The sequence below is a fragment of the Carettochelys insculpta genome, chromosome 4 (genome assembly GCF_033958435.1).
Source record: "Carettochelys insculpta isolate YL-2023 chromosome 4, ASM3395843v1, whole genome shotgun sequence".
Lineage (NCBI taxonomy): Eukaryota > Metazoa > Chordata > Testudines > Carettochelyidae > Carettochelys > Carettochelys insculpta.
In genome coordinates this window covers 97306026-97324080 of record NC_134140.1, presented here as the reverse complement: position 1 = coordinate 97324080, position 18055 = coordinate 97306026, and the positions used below count along the sequence as shown (strand labels likewise).

At 41.9% G+C, this 18055-nt stretch overlaps 1 protein-coding gene across 1 annotated transcript in view; it reads right to left on the bottom strand.

The window, feature by feature from the left end:
* Positions 1 to 9034: 9034 nt before the first annotated feature.
* The window catches only part of PGRMC2 (progesterone receptor membrane component 2), a 29498-nt gene continuing 20477 nt past the window's right edge, over positions 9035 to 18055 (bottom strand). The window contains exons 2-3 of the mRNA XM_074993313.1: positions 11349 to 11504; positions 9035 to 10623 (exon numbers count right to left, since the gene is read on the bottom strand). Coding sequence (XP_074849414.1) covers positions 10526 to 10623; positions 11349 to 11504 — 254 coding nt within the window. The 3' untranslated portion in view covers positions 9035 to 10525. The remainder of the gene's footprint in view (positions 10624 to 11348; positions 11505 to 18055) is intronic.

Genomic DNA, 18055 nt, shown 5'->3' with positions numbered 1-18055 from the left:
CTCGAGAGGCGGGCTCTCCCTCTCCTCGTTGAAGGTCCATCTCGCTGCTATATCAGCTTTTCGGCATGAAGAGGAAGGGCCCACGGTGTTTGCCCATCCTATTGTTACCAGGTTCCTGAAGGGGCTGGTAAACCTGTACCCCCCTCGGAAACCGCTTCCACCATCGTGGAGCTTGGACCTGGTGCTCAGTGCGCTAACGGGACCACCCTTTGAACCCTTAGCCACGGTTTCCCTCCATCTCCTTAAAATAAAGACAACCTTCCTTCTTGCAATCATGTCAGCTCGCAGGGCGAGTGAGCTCACAGCAGTTATGACAATGCCCCCCTGCACAGTATTCTCACAGGAGGCGGTAACCTTACGGCTGCACCCAGCCTTTGTTCCGAAAGTTTCTTCAGAGTTCTATCTTAACGAACCAATAGTTTTACCCTCATTTTACCTGAAGCCTCATAGCTCCGACAAGGAGGCACGCCTGCACCTCCTGGACGTGAGGAGGGCGTTGGCCTTCTACATAGACAGAACTAAGTCCTTCCGGAAAACAGACAGACTTAGTCTCTCACTCCCAGATCAAAAGGAGAGGGTCTCTCTTCACAGAGAATCTGGAACCACATTGTGTCCTGCATAAAGATGTGCTACGAACTTCAAAACACTCCTTTACTGGCCCCGCCTAGGGCTCATTCCACCTGGGCGGTGGCGGCATCAACAGCCTTTTTCAAGGGCATCGCACTAAAAGACATCTGCAGAGCGGCGACCTGGTCATCCTATGACGCCTTCGCCAAGCATTATGCCCTACACCGGGTATTCGAAGAGGATACCCACCTCTCGACAGCGGTCCTTTCGGGGGCAAGCTGCACATAAACAGATTACCCACCTCCTTTCTTGGGTTACTGCTGGGTAGTCACCTATCATGGAGCACCCACGGGGACACTTGAGGAAGAAAGAGAAGTTACTCACCGTAGTAACGATGGTTCTTCGAGATGTGTCCCCGTGGGTGCTCCACCACCCGCCCATCCTCCCCACTTCAGATCTCTGTTTAGTGTTTTTCAGGAGCATCCGAGGCGGTTGGTCAAGGAACTGGCGGGGACCGGATCATGCACGTGGCCGGGAGCGCGCAGGGGATCGGTGCATGCGCGGTCCAGCAGAAACTGCTGGAAAGATCCAGTCTGCGGTGCCAGGGCGAGCCCAACACCTATCGTGGAGCACCCACGGGGACACATCTCGAAGAACCATCGTTACTACGGTGAGTAACTTCTCTTTCTTGGGGCTTAAATTCTGTAATTTAGCTAGGCCAAAATGTTTATTTAACTCAGTTTACAGCACTTCTGATGTGGGAAAGGCAGGGGAATGGCTGGGGAGGGGGCAGGACATGGTCACATGGCTGATGCCTTCCCTGTCTCTCAAAACTGGAAGGGACCTTGAGAGCTGATAGGTCCTGCTGTGAGGGCAGGGGACTGGGCTCTCTCTCCATTCCTCATTTTATTTTTTTAAACCTATTTGCTCCAGATCCCTAAATGGACCCTTCAGGGATTGAAATCACAACCCTAGGCTTAGCAGGCCAATGCTGAAACCACTGAGCTAACCCTGCCTAAATCTTTGTGTAACTGCCCCCAGGGACCTCAAACCCAGGACCTCTGGAGCTTAGTGCAGGCACTGCTACAGCTTCAGCTCTTTCTCCCCCACCCCCTCCAAATCCCCACCCTTTTGCCTCTGACTGCTGAGTATCATTTTGAGTTCTGGTGCCCCATATTCAAGAAAGATGTTGGTAAATTGGAGAGGATTCAGAGAAAAGCCATGAAAATGATTAAAGGATTAGAAAACAGCCCTGAGATATAGATTCAAAGAGCTCAATCGATTTAGCTCAAAAAAGAGAAGCTTAAGAGGGAACTTCACTACAGTCTAAAGTGCCTAAATGGAAGGCAAATATTTAATTGTAGACTCCTCAGTCTAGCAAAGAAAGGTGTAACGTGCTCCAGTGTGGCCGGAAGTTGAAGCTAGATACATTGAAAGTAAAATGTAAATTATTAGAGAAATTTGAATACTAGAACAATTTACCAGGATTAGTGATGGATTCTCCATCTTTGGAAATTTTTAAATCAAGACGGGGTGCTTTTCTAAAAGACATGCTCCAAGAATTATATGGGGGACATTCTATAGCAGGGTCCAGCAACCTGTGGCTCGAGAGCCAGATGTGGCTCAGTACCTAAGCAAATACAGCTCTTTTGTTATTCCCAAAATACACACCTTTTTAAATTTAAAATAAATTCAAAATTTTATAAGTTCATAATTACTCATATCAAGATAGCCTTTTTATGTCCATTCACTTTTCACCAGAGGCGGCGGGGGCACCCCACTGTGCACTTCTGTCAAGAGCCAGCTGGGGTGCACTGCGGACAGCAGGGGTAGTGCTGCTTTCTTCAGGACTTGATGCCTAGGGTGCAAATATGCTGAGCATGCTCATGAATTCTCCTGAAGACAGCCTTTCAGCAGTGGCAGGTGACCCAGACTCAGGGTCCCTCAGTTCCCTGCCCTGACTCCCCCACAAGGGGTGAAGAGATCCTTAAAGCTGTGCTGAACTTCATAAACCAGAAAGAACTATATTTAGATAATCTTGTATGGATGGTAGACAAATACAGGGAATTCCTTACTCTTCTGTCAGAACAACTAAACTTCCCACTTTCGAACTTTCATTGCACAGTACATTAGGGGCACTTTGAGCACAATCTTGTGAAACTGATCTCGGAAGTAGAATGGGACTGGTTGTTCGTATTACCAGTTGGATTCTTGCCTGAGCCCTTAATCACCATCAGTTTCAAGTACACCACTTTACTAATCACAGGTTAGCTCATAGCTAAGTTTTGTCTTGTTTTCCCGCATGCACTGACATGATTGCCATTTTTGGATATGAAGAATGTCAAACATGCTGAGCTTTCAGACTGATTGATTGCTTGAATTTTTGCTATCTTGTTGATATTTACTGGTCATTTGAGTGAGTTGAAATATAAGCTGCTGCTACTGCTGCTTTTTCTTGGACTGAGCTGTCGATCAATGGATCTCCTTCTGTGATGCCGTTGGTGAGTGACTAAACCAATAATTGATCGGCAGAGCTGATTACACATCACAAACTGCCAACTGCAGGCACTGCACATTTCTTTAGCGCCTGGAAAGATACCTTTGCATATAAATTGTCTCACACCAACCACTGTGCACAGGAGCTGCGATATGTACATTGGAAGGAGAGAGCACAGGTTTGAGATCAGTTAGGTTCTCCTAGGCTGATGTGCCTAAACAGGCTTAGCGAGCTCAGTCTGCCATGCTCTGGAATCAGATTTCTCTTCTAGGTGCTGTTGGTCTATGGTGCCTTATTCAACTCAACCCCTCTATCACTCCACGGAGGGTTTCCCCAGTCTGCCACCCTGATATGCCTCAATGCTGTAATATCCCAACACAAGGGAAACGTAAGCTACGAGGGCAAGGAAATAGTGGTGACTCTGTAGCAGGCAGTGTTTGGATTTGAGTCAGAATTGACTGTCTTCATTTGAGAGAGAGGTGCAGACCTGATGCATTTCAAAAGATAAATGTTTCATGACTCCTATCAGAGAGAGAATCCAAGTAGCAGCTTTGCAGCAGCTTGCTGGGTTAGTTTCTGATGGCACTCAAGTCTCGTTTTGCTGACATTTGCAAATACAGTGCTCTGTTTCAGTTTAATTCATCCACATCAAGTGTCCATTAAAGAAGTGGATTTGACAGTCATTCTGGGCATGTTAGTCAGCAGTTTGGAAATGGAAATAGCGGATTTCAAGGAGTTGGATATCTGGGTAGAAAAATTAGTCAAGCTGAATTCTGATTTAGAATGCCTTGCTCAACAATGTGAATTGGCAAAACTGCACAAATGGACTGATATGAAGAAATTGGAGCATGATGATCTGATTCTGCAAACTTGGAAAAACATCCTGTCAAATATACCACTATGTAGAATGTCAGTGTGGCCTTAACGTTCAGTGTTTGGTTCCACCTATATGTGCGAGCAGGCTTTCATTTGAACTACATCAAAAGTAATTTTGTGCTCAAAGTTGACACTTTGACACAGGGCAGCCTGAATCCATGCATGAAGCTGAATTTGACTAATTATGATGTAAACGTCAAGAAATGCATGAAAAGGTGCAGCAGAAGTCTCAAGTCTGACTACAGTTTTTGCTATTAATTACGTCAATTATCAATAAGCTGTATATTTTCAGTCATGCAAATGGGCATTCTTATACAGGCTTTGTGACCGCTTGTTCTGAATGTTGATATAGTTTGGCTCTTCGGTTTGAAAAGGGTGCCAATCCCTGTTCTACAACTTATGCTGTAGAGGTTGTATTAGTTCATCACGATGGTCCTTTCTGTTCTAGGAATCAATGAAGATTGTTCCAGTCAAAAGGCAGTTTGGGAAGGGCTAACGGAGTATCTAAGCAAGAAGACAGAGGTGGGAATGCAAGGGTAGTATTGCAAAACATCTGGAAGATAAGGGTGGGGAATTTAAACTTTATGCAGAAGCAACAGGAAAGCAATGAAGGGTTTTAAAGTTGAGGGAAAACTAGAACTCTTTTATTGTTACTCAGCTTACTGTCAGCTGCATCAGTTTCAAGGATCCCATTCTCTGTATAGAACTTAAAGTTGAATAGAATGTGTTGGATAAGTAGCTAAAATCTGTGCAGTGTATAAACAAATGATAGATGCATGGATCATACAAGTGCTGTTAACTAGTGATTGAATCAATTCATACACATATCCTGGGCCCAAATTCACAGCTGAGGAAAAATAATTTTAAGTCATTTAGTCCATCAGTGAATTTAGCCCATCATGGAGAAACTTCTGAACAGTGTCCAAAAAGAGAACTCCATAAACTCAGCTGAGTCCAGTGCCAACCTGACTACTGTTCAGAAGGCATGTAAAACATAATGGGATACAGAAGAGAGAGTATCATTAGTATTTGATAAGTAAAAGAGACTAATGTTCTGCATATAGTGAGATCAAAGAGTAAATCTGCAAATCAAGCCTGCAGTTCCTGTTTGGGCTTGTGCTCACATCGTAGCTATCCCCATGCCGCAGACAAAAGGGTATATAGGGCTGAGAGATGAACCATCCCCAGTTCTTCTTCAGCAATCTATAACATGAGACAGTGCTCATTTGCTGTGGTAGCTGTTCTAGTTCAATCTGTAGTAGTTCTAACTAAATGGTTTTATTTTTAGTAAGTTTTGTTTAATTAAAGGAGCATTTTTTCCCTTTGTGGAATGCCTAAATTCCCAGGATTTCAGGATTGCTTCAATCTATAGGAGTCCCAAGTTCATTACAGCTGCTTGTACCATAGCCTCTGTTCAGAAGATACTTTTGTGCCTTCCAAGTGCAAGATCTGCACATGATTCAAGAGTCATTTTATGGAGAACAGTGCATCATCTCTTTAGGGAACACTCTCCCCAACTTGTCATATCCAGGCCCAGATACCCAACTTGTGTATTTAACATTGCAACATGCTATTTTCTGACGATTATGCAAAAGAGATCTGAGTGGTAGTATAAAATCTTCTGCCAAAAGGAGCTCCAAACCAGCTCAGGACGTGTACAGCAAGTTTCTTGTGACCGCGTGAACCTGCTCTCCACAAAGGGTACCACTGGGGCTCTCAATCATTTCAGTAGTGAAGGTTCTTTTGCAGCTAAATGTGGATGCTCGGCTCCTGTACTGAGGAAACCTGTATCAGTGGCAACTCCACGTCTGGAGAGTGTTCTAATACCCAGATCTACCAGTCAAGCTGTATCAGTCTTTACTATTATCAGTACCACAGACTTTTGCTGCAGAGATTCATAGGTTTCTGCACAGATCTTCTCAGTATTTCAGGAATTCAAGTTTTCCTAAGTCCTGTTTGCCTCTGAGAATGAACCTGAGCCTCCCTTTGTGTGAAAGGAGATTCCTGGTACCATAGCCTATTTTATCCCTAGTACCAGCTGGTTCCCTGATGCTTGTGTTAACTGTCATAATCTATGCCACCATCCATCCACCCTCTTTCAGAACTGTGGAGACAATCGCTCTTCTGATTCCAAATAGTCTGTCCAAAGTTGTTTTGGTCATCTACTTCAGCTTGACTTTCCTTGAGTTTTCTTCGACACAAGTATAGTAACACTCTCAGATATACCATTGCTTGATCCAAGAGATTGGTTCATAACCTTCAACTGACAAGATGCATATTTTCACATTGTGATCCATCCTTCTCACCAGTGCTTTGTCATTGGGCAAAAACACTTAAGGTATTGAGTGCTTTTTTTCAGGCTCTTAACTGCCCCTTGGATGTTTGCAACAGCTATGTCAGTTACCACTACCCTACTTCATACGGAGGAGTTAGTCTTCCCTTTCCTCAGTGATTAAGTGCTTAAAGAATGCTCTTGCATTTAGGTCCACTTCGCTGTCAAAAGAGCTTTAGATCTGTTCATTATGCTGGGACTTCAGCTAAATATTGGAAAGTCCCCTCTTATCTGCTCAGCAAATATGTGGTCTGGAGATTACATATCAGAAGATAGATTTCTTATTCTGAAACATTTGACTACTCATGTCCTATGTGTCCTTTGCATATTCAGTCAAATGACAATCATGCTTTATGCCCCCTTGCACTTCTGCTGTTTCCAAGTTTGGCACAGAACAGTTTATACCCCAACACAAGCAATTTAGACAAGTTGCTCTCCATTTTTCGGCATGGGCTAGTCTGTCCACACAAGGTCTGCTCAGGCGCCTCCTTCAACCATTCATTTCTTTTCATCCCATAGCTTCAGAATCCTGCCTTCTAGAATGGTGAGCTCCTGAACCAGGACCATAGCATTTAGGACAGATGGCTTGTCCACAACTTTCTAAAATGCTTGTCTCTAGATTTATTAAAGGGTTGTCTGTCTAGTTTCCAAGCATCAAGGAAATCACCGAAACCTGGGATTTGAACTTGTTACTTTCCAGAAAAGGTATCCCTTTGAATCTGTCCTCACTTACAAACCTGGCTCTGAAAATCACTTCTTTGTGGCTGTATCGCCTCTGGTTGAAGACATGTATTCGACTAACCACAACCCTCTACTCTCATTTGTGTTCCTCTGCTCAGGTCTTGGGTTCTTACCAAATGTCAGCTCATTTTCGTATCAGACTATCTTCAGGGTTTTCTTCATTCTAAATCTCATTAGGCTCAGAAGCATGCAGTCCTTTGCACATTGGATGTTAGGAGGGCTTTAGCCTGTTTTCCCAGGACTAGACCTAGTATTAATCCCCCACCCCACCCATGATGGATATGGTTGAGGGTATACCTGTGTCCACACAGTTTAAATGAATTTCCAGTTGTATTTTGACATGGTACAATTTGCTAGCATCATACAGCCTGCAAGTGAAAACTTACTAACCTTTTTATAACTTATTTGAGATGTACTGCACACTTCCATTCTGTGTACATACCCAGAGCTCACCTCTGGGAATTTTTCCGTGAGTGGTATCTGCCTAGTCAGCTCCAGCACTGTTTGGTGCTGCATGCTCATAATACTCAGTCTTGCTAATCCTGCACCCTGTCAGATTCAGCTGACTCCAGTAAGAGGGGAAGGAGTGGACATGTACAACATGTTTCCAAGAAAGTAACTGTTCAATGCTTGCACATTTGTCACCTTATATGTAACTCAAGCAGTTACACAGGATGTAGACAAAGTTCAATAACTAACTGCCTGCGAAATCATGAGGCTTACATTGGCATTCTCTCTGGCTAGGTGATGGCATAGTAGATTGAGAATGTGTTTCAAAGACCAGGTTGCTGCCCTGCCAATGTCCTGAATGGAATTTGTGCTACAAGCAGCTGAGGAAGCCTACGGTCTTGGGGAGTGAGTTGTCACAATTGTTGAAATGAGGGGAGACAGTTGCCAGCCAGCTTGTAGCATGCATGTATGCACACACAATATAATCCAAGATAGGATTTTCCACCTAGAAAATCTCTTCTGCTCTGTTGGTGACCAGTTGGATTGATCTGCAAAATTACTTGGTTTTTCTCATGCCCTGGCATACTTAACAGCCAAGGAGTGTAGCTGTTGCTTCTCCCTCTTTGAATGCAGCTTCAGGAAGAACACTGATAAAAAGGTGGTAGAATTGTGAAGCCACTTTTGTGAGGAATTGAAGGTAGAAGCAAATACCTTTTCCTTAAAGATTCTATATGGTGACTAGGGAGAGGGCATGGATTTCCTAAGCCTTTCTAGCCAAAGTGATGGCCATCAAGAACATGGCTTTCCACGAGAGGTACATCAGCAAGCACTTGAACAAGATCAGGCTCTTACCTGGAGGGGGGCATAACTTCTACAAGCCTTCCAGTGACTTTTACAAATGACTTGTAAAACAGTGTGTGTGTTCAAGGTGTGGGGGCTGGAGCCTGCTACTTTTGGAAATAACTAATTTCTGCATTAGACAAAATCTTTATCTGTGCTTGTTGTGAAGATTGCTTCAGCAGTTTATTAGAATTAGAGCTCCCATGCAGCATAGCCCTAGAGTGTGCTGTTTTCTATTTAACTGTCATGATTTATCTACTGAACACTTTCTCAATCAGAACAAATGGCTTGTTTCTGTGAAAAACTGCATAATTACTGAACTGGGAAAGGTAACTGGCTTAAGCATGGAAGGCTAAGTGATACTCCCTTTGTAGAAACTGGAAATAATCACTCAAAGATGGGAAGTTGAATTAAACTCGTCTACCACTAGCAGCTTAGGATTGCCAACAGCTGTTGGATAAAATGACTGCTATTGTACAAGGCACTGTTATCCACAGTAAGGTAACTGAGTAGGGTGTTTGGTGTCAACTTTGTCCTGCTCACATGTGGTGAGTAGCATATAAGTAAAGCTATGGAACCACAGGTGGCGGAACCCCTCCTGAGCCCCACAGGAGAGTGCCATCTGCCTGCTGTGTGCACCCACCCCACTGTTTGGCAGCCCCAAATTGCTGGAATTAAGTTAGAACAGAGGAGGGATTAGGAGAGAGCATTTATTTAGAGCAGGTGGTGGCAAATAAGGACAACTACTACAAGTGTGGCACTTCGAATTCCTGCTGGACACCCCTGCTGTAGACAATTCTCAATAAAGCCCTATTAGTACCATGTAATTTCTTGCTTTACTGGTGCAAGTTGCTGCTGATTCAGTGGTCTGGTTGATATATCTACTCATTCACCATATTCATAACAAAATTTAAGTTGATGTAACAGTGGAGCATAACTTGTAAACTTAGTGTACACTAGTTGTTCCCTAGAATGTTTCATTTCCATATATAGTTTATAGTGAACCATAAGGCATTACAGTTTGCAAATTTAAACCAAAGCTTAATGATTTATTCAAATAAGATTACACCCTCATTCAAGAGTAACAAGTCTTACTGACTGTATACGGGATTCTTCTGCCTTTATTCTATATAGAGCTGTCAGTCCTGGGGATTATATTCTAATGCAGTAATAGCTTACATGTAAAGTATGACAGCACATTTGGTATTGTACATGCTTTATTAAAATGGTTATTGTATTTACAATCTCTGCAGAAACAAACCCTCCCAAGTCTTGCAATCAGACACCTACCCAGACGTGCACACACCCTCATTAAGGTGTTTTGACAGCTAGGCTCCCAAAGATTGGGTGGGCTGGGGAATATGGTAGGGCAGTTTAATTTAAAAAGCATGGGGAAATACATTTGGCCATCACACTGCTAATTCAATTCATGTATATTAACATATGGCAGTAACACTGAGCAGTCCTTTTCCATTCTATGTACAGAATGACATCAAGGTTTGCTAGTCAACATACTCCAGTTTCAACGGTGCTTGTGGTGACTTTGAAACCATATATTGGGGGCTTTCCCATAAAACAATTCAAGTCCATTTAAATGAAATAAGGCACAATTAATTTTGATTTAGGGAAGGGAAAGGGTAAAAGGCAGGCTTCAGCTGATAGTTGCAAAGAAATTAGTTGTTTTGCTAGATCCCTTAGAGAGATCCTTGTGCATCCTTCAAATCTGCAACATGTGTCAAGAAAACAAGTATTTTTTCTGCCAGGGCTACTACTGCACACATGAAAAATTTGGAAAGTCACATTAACACCAGTTGCAGTAGCCCAGCCTTCTAGTATTAAAGTATGAGTAAATATCTTCAGTGTTGAAGGAGAAAACATGAAACAACTCAACCTTCATTTTCTTAAACTTCCCTAGAGAACCTATGAGTAGGGCCTATATGAAGGCTTCACCTTACTGATAAATTTTCTTTTGCCTTTTGCATCCCTGGCCCTTTCCTCATTCATGAAACCCTACCACACATTACAAATAAACGGCAACAAAATAGTTTGGCAGCACAGATGATGCCTAGTATTCAAATCTTCATTGAGAGTTTTTTTCTTGTACAAAATCTGTTGAATGTTTTTTGCAGCAGATGAACTGTACCTAAAGATGCAGGACATTCTGTGATGGGAGATGTAAGGTTGCAGTTCAGAAGGCCCCTAACTTTGGTTGTTCACAAAGTTCAATCCTGTTTAGCATGATCCTTGATATCTTCCTCATCTGTATATTCTGATGGTTCTTCCCCTGGTTTTAGGAGTCTACCCACATAGTCATATTTTTCTGGAAAACATGAATATATCAATCAAATGAAGCTACTTCTATTTAATGTCTTCTCCACAATTCCTGTACATTTTCTCCTTCAAGCTAAGCTTCTGATCCCACATTGTGGCAATCCAAGGAATTTTAACACACTGACAGTGAGACTAGCCCTTGAGATCCATGTAGGGATTTTCCAATTATCCATTCTTTGTCCATTCTCTCCCAAAGCTCCCAAGAGGATGAAAATTCTCTTTTACAACCCCACTGATTCACTTGTTTTGATTTTAGTGCACCTTGAAAAATTTGACTTTTAATCTCCTATGAGATAAAAATAATGCATCTTTAGAACAAATCAGTACTATACCCCAAGGAGAGCTTTCCCAAATGGAAAGATTAAGTGGAATCAACGCTGACCATCTTATGACATCAGGTGCCATATTCTGTGAGTTAGTTACTCAGAGATGCTATGGCAGTGGAGCCAAAGTCTATACTTTTAACGCATAAGGGCTGAAATAACTTTCTATATATACACATGAAAAGTATTTAAAAAAGAGAATTCTTAAAAGTCCATTTAAAGTTGAAATTAAGTCAGAATTCTCTTTCCAAAACAATAAATAGCACAGGCAGTTCTGTAACATCTGTATAGTGAGTAAGAAAACTTTTAAAAAGACCCCACGCATTGCCATTGTATGGACAGATTCAGAAATATAAATAAATTATCATGTTCTGATAGTTTAAAACATTACCTTTAAATTGCATTTCCCATTCTCTAACACTTTCCATTTGTACAGCATTTAAGTCTGATAGGTCATCATATTCATCTCTGAGTGCATCTTTATCTAGACAGAAAGTTGCCAGTCCCCTGGAGGCATCTCTGCCAGCAAATATTCCATATGGACCCTCTGAAAAATAGAAAAAATATTTTTGGAAGTGTAATAGTGACTGACCAACACTTGAGTAAGATTGGTGTGTGGTAGAAACAGCAGTGTTACAATGCTGAGAAGCATTTAGTGGCACTGCATCACCATGAGCATTAGGCAGTACCAGGGAGAGCTGACACGCAAAGCAAAGGCAGGAAAATTAAATATTTTACAGTTATCTAACTATACCAAATTCACATCATATGCTTTTGCTTTTTGAGGCTGAAGGCAGAGGGCAGACTCAGAAAGGGGATCAGGGAGAAGAGATTCTACAAGTTGAACCTCTCTGGGTGTGGGACTCTTCTAGCTGGTGCATAGACTTTGCTGGACCAGAGCTGCAGGGGTCAGCTTAGGTGTCTTGCAGTGGAGGGGCCAGTAGCTAAAAGCCCAGCTGGAAGCGGAGCTGGCCCTCCAGTTGGAGAGCTGGTGCCCCAGAGCCCAGACAGGGGCTGCAGCTGAACTGGTCCTACATCTTGGGAGCTGGCAGTGCACCCAAGGTCAGAAGGCCCAGCAGCCAGCAGGGTTGGAGCCTGGCCAAAGAGGGGTGGAATGACCATCTCTGGTCCAGCACTCTCTCATATAGGACCAGTTCCACAAGTGCATACATACAAAAGAGAAGAAAAAAGGCTGAACCTCAAATCCTAGCACCATCATGAGGAAAAACAACTTTTTAATGTAAAACCAGGGTATTTTCCACCCATTTCACACAGTTCTTTGAAGAAAGTGCTTTATAAACCCTGAAACTCTGGCATATTCTTATAAAGTTGAGCCTAAATGTAAGATGGGAAATGAAGCAATTACACTGATTTGATGGTTATTCTATAATGAAGGTGTGTATACTGCCAGATGCCTATCAATTTGTAGTATAAGCATCTAGTCCAAACTGGAAGATTAATAACTAACTTACTGCACTCGAGTCAATACTACAGCATGTCAGGATTTAAGGGGGCATAAAACTGTTTATTTTCAACAAGCAATTCTTAGCAATATGAAAGTTTAAAAGGGATTAGAAAAATAGTACTTTATCATTTGCATGGTGTTTACTTTTTATTTCTCAGAGCAAAGGAAATTCACAGAAGTCCATTTTACATTCAGGTTCTTCATTCTGCAACATCTGAGTTTCAAACACTGTGTAGTGTCCTAAATTATTCCCACTTGCAGCCATTTATCCCAGTCACAGAAACATATCATCTGATCTTACTTGTAAAAATAAATGTGTTGCATTAAAACCAAGCTGAGAACACAACCATTTACTTTTCCCAAAACAGAAGTAAACTTTTCAACTGCCAGTTTAATCTTAGAAGATCACAACTGCCTGTTTGACCCTTTTATTTTTCTGTGGAAATTATCAGGCAAATTAGTCTACTTGACTTGAGATCAAAACAGATGAACGTTCACAAACCTCTTACATCCACTTTTAATAGTTTGAACATAAAAGGGGAGTTTTAGACAGGTAAACAATTACCCAACTTGGAGTTGGGCCAGCACAAACATGGACATAACTATCAACTGTTCCTTCATGTTTCCACAGCTAAACTTGCATTAATACCATTGAATTAGTCTCCAGGATAGTAGTGTAGGTAACTACAGCTTAGGACATTAGATAACCACAGGAAACATAACTGAGCTTGAAATTTCATTAGCAATCAAATAATTATATGGAAGGCAAGTGCTACTCACTGGTGGTTATGATTTCATACTGAGATTAGTAGAAAGCTTTCCAATTTAAGTTCATGAAGCTTTTAATATTCTGATTTTGCCCTCATATCAAACAGTCCAGGTGGAGCTGCTGTAGGCAGACCCTGCAGGGAAGTGCAGGGCTGTACTTAAACACCCCCTGCCCAACAGGAGGCTGCCTCAATCTGAGCCCCTTCCCACATGCCATTCACCTGACCTAGCCCTGATATCCTTCCAGCACCCTATTTTCTGCACCCCCAGACCTGAGCCTTCACCGCCCTACCTCTCTCCTAGTCCTTACACCCGAAACCCCCTCTTTCTGAGTCTGCTCCTGCATTCCAAACCCTTTAGCTGCAGCCTGGAGCCCCTGTATACCTGAAATGCTTTACCCCCCAACCACACCCAAGAGTACATCTCCCCCAACCATGAGCCCTCTTCCCCACACTGGTCCCCTCTGCCTCTCTCCCACCATAGATCATCCATGTGCAGAATGAATTTTGTTATGTGCCTCAGTAGAAACACACTGCCCACAGAGTCGGTGCTCTGCTAAGCAGTTGGGTGGCACCTGAATCTCTCCTGGACAGCAGTCCAAGCACCCAGCTTTCAGGGAGCCCTGGCCCCACTGACACTTTGCTCCTAAGGGAATTGGTGTGTCTGCATTGTTGAAGAAATACTTGCTGACAGGCATTCTGAAATAAATTACCAAAATAAACTGGCATGCTCATGTAGTGTTTATTTGACAAAAAAAATGTTCAGAATTTTACAGTACTGCAGACAGACATTTTAATTCTTTGGCACAGAATCCCCCAGGAATAGTATGTGCTACTGTGTGTACTAAGTGGCTGAAGCTTATGAATCCCAGCCATGAGGGTAGTCGGGCAGCCTTGCTTAGGCAATTGTGTACAGCTACAGTCAAACAGCAGCACCAGGGTAAGTCAGAATGAGGAAAATATGACCAATGTGGTTATGCGACCAAGGCAAAGAGCAGTTTTTAAAATAAAGAATGTAGTGTGTTAAATAAAAAAAATTCCAAATACATTCTAGAGTCTATTTTACTTTAACTGTACCTTGGAATAAACAATTCACTGTGCACCTTTGCCATTTTCTTTTCAACTGTCAATTTAGAGCAAATGTTTGGAATGCCTACAACACTGAATGATTAATATTTTGCAGGCTACCAAAAAAGTACACAGAACTCTCAATGTATCAGCTATTGATAGCCTTTAGCCTACCGCAGCATTTTAAAGTATTCATTGCCATCATTTCAGCTCTATTTACAGACTTGAAGATGGACAACAGGGAGAAGACCCCTAATCACTGCAGCAGTAACACCAAAACCAATGTGTTTCACTTCAAGAGGATCATCTTTGTTTAATCTGCAGTATTTCAATATACCTGGTTTCCTTGAGCATCAACTAGTCCCTGAAGTTCGGAACTAGAGTACAAAATAATTAGAAAAACATAAGGTAGTATATACTACACAAACTTCATTCCTTGCCTGATACGATGTCGTGTCATAACTCCTTACATAAAACAGTTACTAACTATAGTTTCTGGAATGGAATGACGTTTCATTTCAGATTTTTCTTTCCTAAAGCACTTAAAACAACGTTCCTTTCCCAAACTGAATACTTCTATAAGTGTCCACTTAAGTAACTTCAGCTTCCAGTATAAAGTCAGTCTCTTCTAATAGGAATATGTGGACTGGCATGTGTAAGCAGAAGTTTGAGAAACGCTTTTGCTGCATGTAGGTAGAGTGTAAACTTATCAAAATTTTACAAAAGTTTACAGCTGTTTCTCTAAATTGGGAAGTTGTATGGTTCTTTGGAAAGCTGCATGTAATGTAATATGCAACCTGCTGCATATTTTTCCAGTTCGAGGCCCTTCTTAAGGAGGATTAACTTCTTTCCTCGAATACAATTATTTACTTTAAGGAAAAAAATCCATTAAGGATATTGGTAAATTACAAGATACTGAAGTTTTCATAATGCATCCTAAAAGCAGGTTATGTGGCCTTTAGAAGTTTGGGTTTCTTTGCATACCTTGAGAAGGATTATCCATTCAATGAGATTTGCTGACAGCAAAAAATGATTACAGATGAGTAATAACATCAGCTGTCTCGTTTTAAATGAAATGGTCAAATATTAATGCTCTACTAGAGATTTAACCTGTTCATTAGACAAGCACAGGGGTTTCTTTATGTCTAGCGAGGTCATGTATGAATCACTACATGTAGACTAGTCCTTGAAATAGGACTTCAGACAATGTTTGACAACTCAAGTTGCTGTCTTTCAAGTGTAACTGACCTAAAATTGACAATGTGGATGTATTTCGTATTCCCTTTTCCTTGATGAAAGAACAGGTGCAGAACAGTGACCATTCCCAGAAAGTGAACTCATTAAAAATGAGAGGTAGCCATTCCCACTAACAAGTTTTTCCAATCTGGGGACAACTTCTACCTCTAGATTAGCGGCATTGCTATGGGCACCCGCATGGCCCACACAGTATGCTAACATTTTTATAGCTGACTTAGAACAACAATTCCTTAGCTCTCATCCTGTTACCTCTCCTTTACTAACACTACATCAATGACATCTTTTTCATTTGGACCTCTGGAAGAATTCCACCAAGATTAACAACCTGCATCATAGAACACTAGGACTGGAAGGGACCTCGAAAGGCCATCGAGTCCAGCCCCTTGCCCCAATGGCAGGACCAAGTACTATCTAAAGCATCCCTGATAAACATCTATCTAACCTGTTCTTAAATATCTCCAGCAATGGAGATTCCACAACCTCCCTTAGCAATTCATTCCACTGTTTGACCACCCTGGCAGTTAGGAACTTTTTCCTCATGTCCAACCTAAGCCTCCCTTGCTGCAGTTTAAGCCCATTGCCTCTTTTCTATCCCCAGAGGCCAAGAACAAGTTTTTTCCTTCCTCCTTATGACTCCCTTTTAGATACCTGAAGACCGCTATCATATCTCCCCTCAATCTTTTCTTTTCCAAACTAAACAAGCCCAATTCTTTCAACCTTTCTTCATAGGTCACATTCTCTAGACCTTTAATCCTTCTTGTCGCTCTTTTCTGGACCCTCTCTAGGTTCTCCACATCTTTTTTGAAGTGCGGTGCCCAGAACTGGACACAATACTCCAGCTGAGGCCTAACCAGCGCAGAGTAGAGCAGAAGAATGACTTCTCGTGTCTTGTTCACAACACACCTGTTAATGCATCCCAGAATCATGTTTGGTTTTTTTTTGCAACAGCATCACACTGACTCATTTAGCTTGTGGTCCACTATAATCCCTAAATCCCTTTCTGCTATAGTCATTCCTAGACACTCTCTCCCCATTCTGTATGTGTGAAACTGATTGTTCCTTCCCAAGTGGAGCACTTTGCATTTGTCCTTATTAAACTTCGTCCTGTTTACCTCAGACCATTTCTCCAATTTATCCAGATCATTTTGAATGATGACCCTATCCTCCAAAGCAGTCGCAACTCCTCCCAACTTGCTATCCTCTGCAAACTTAATAAGCGTACTTTCTATGCCAATATCTAAATCATTGATGAAGACATTGAACAGAACTGGTCCTAACACAGACCCCTGCGAAATCCCACTTGTTATACTTTTCCAGCAGGATTAAGAACCATTAAGAACTACTCTCCGGTTACGGTTATCCAGCCAGTTATGCACCCACCTTATAGTAGCCTCATCTAAATTGTATTTGCCTAGTTTTTTGATATCATGAGACCGTATCAAATGCTTTACTAAAGTCTAGGTAAACGACATCTACCGCTTCTCCCCTATCCACAAGGCTCGTTATCCTATCAAAGAAAGCTATCCGATTAGTTTGACAAGATTTATTCTTCACAAACCCACGCTAGCTGTTTCCTATTACCTTACCGCCTTCCAAGTGCTTGCAAATGATTTCTTTAATTACCTGCTCCATTATCTTTCCTGGCACTGAAGTTCAGCTGACTGGCCTGTAGTTTCCTGGCTTATTCTTATTCCCGTTTTTATAGCTCGGCACTATATTTGCCCTTTTCCAGTCTTCTGGAATCTCTCCTGTCTCCCATGATCTTCCAAAGATGATAGATAAAGGCTCAGATACCTCCTCTATCAGCTCCTTGAGTATTCTAGGGTGCATTTCATCAGGCCCAGGTGACTTGCAGACATCTAATTTTCCTAAGTGATTTTTAACTTGTTCTTTTATTTCAACTTCTAACCCTAACCCTTTCCCACTAGCATAAGTCATTAAGCATCTCTGCCATTTCCAAGTTTCCTGTTACTGTTTCTCCCTCCTCACTGAGCAATGGCCCTACCCTGTCCCTGGTCTTCCTCTTGTTTCTAATATATTTATAAAAAGCCTTCTTGTTTCCCTTTATGCCTGTAGCTAGTTTGAGCTCATTTGGTGCCTTAGCCTTTCTGATCTTTCTCCTACATTCTTGTGTTGTTTGCCTATAATCATCCTTTGTAATTTTTCCTTGTTTCCATTTTTAATACAATTCCTTTTTTATTTTGAGATCATGCCAGATCTCCTGGTTAAGCCAAGGTGGTCTTTTTCCATATATTTTCTAATCTTTCCTACACAGTGGGATAGCTTGCTTTTGGGCCCTTAATAATGTCCCTTTGAAAAACTGCCAACTCTCCTCAGCTGTTTTTCCCCTCAGTTTTGCTTCCCATGGGACCTTACCTACCAGCTCTCTGAGTTTACCAAAATCTGCCCTCCTGAAATCCATTCTCTATTTTGCTGTTTTCTGTTCTACCCTTCCTTAGGATTGTGAACTCTATGATTTCATGATCACTTTCACCCAAGCTGCCTTCCACCTTCAAATTCTCTACCAATTCCTCCCTATTG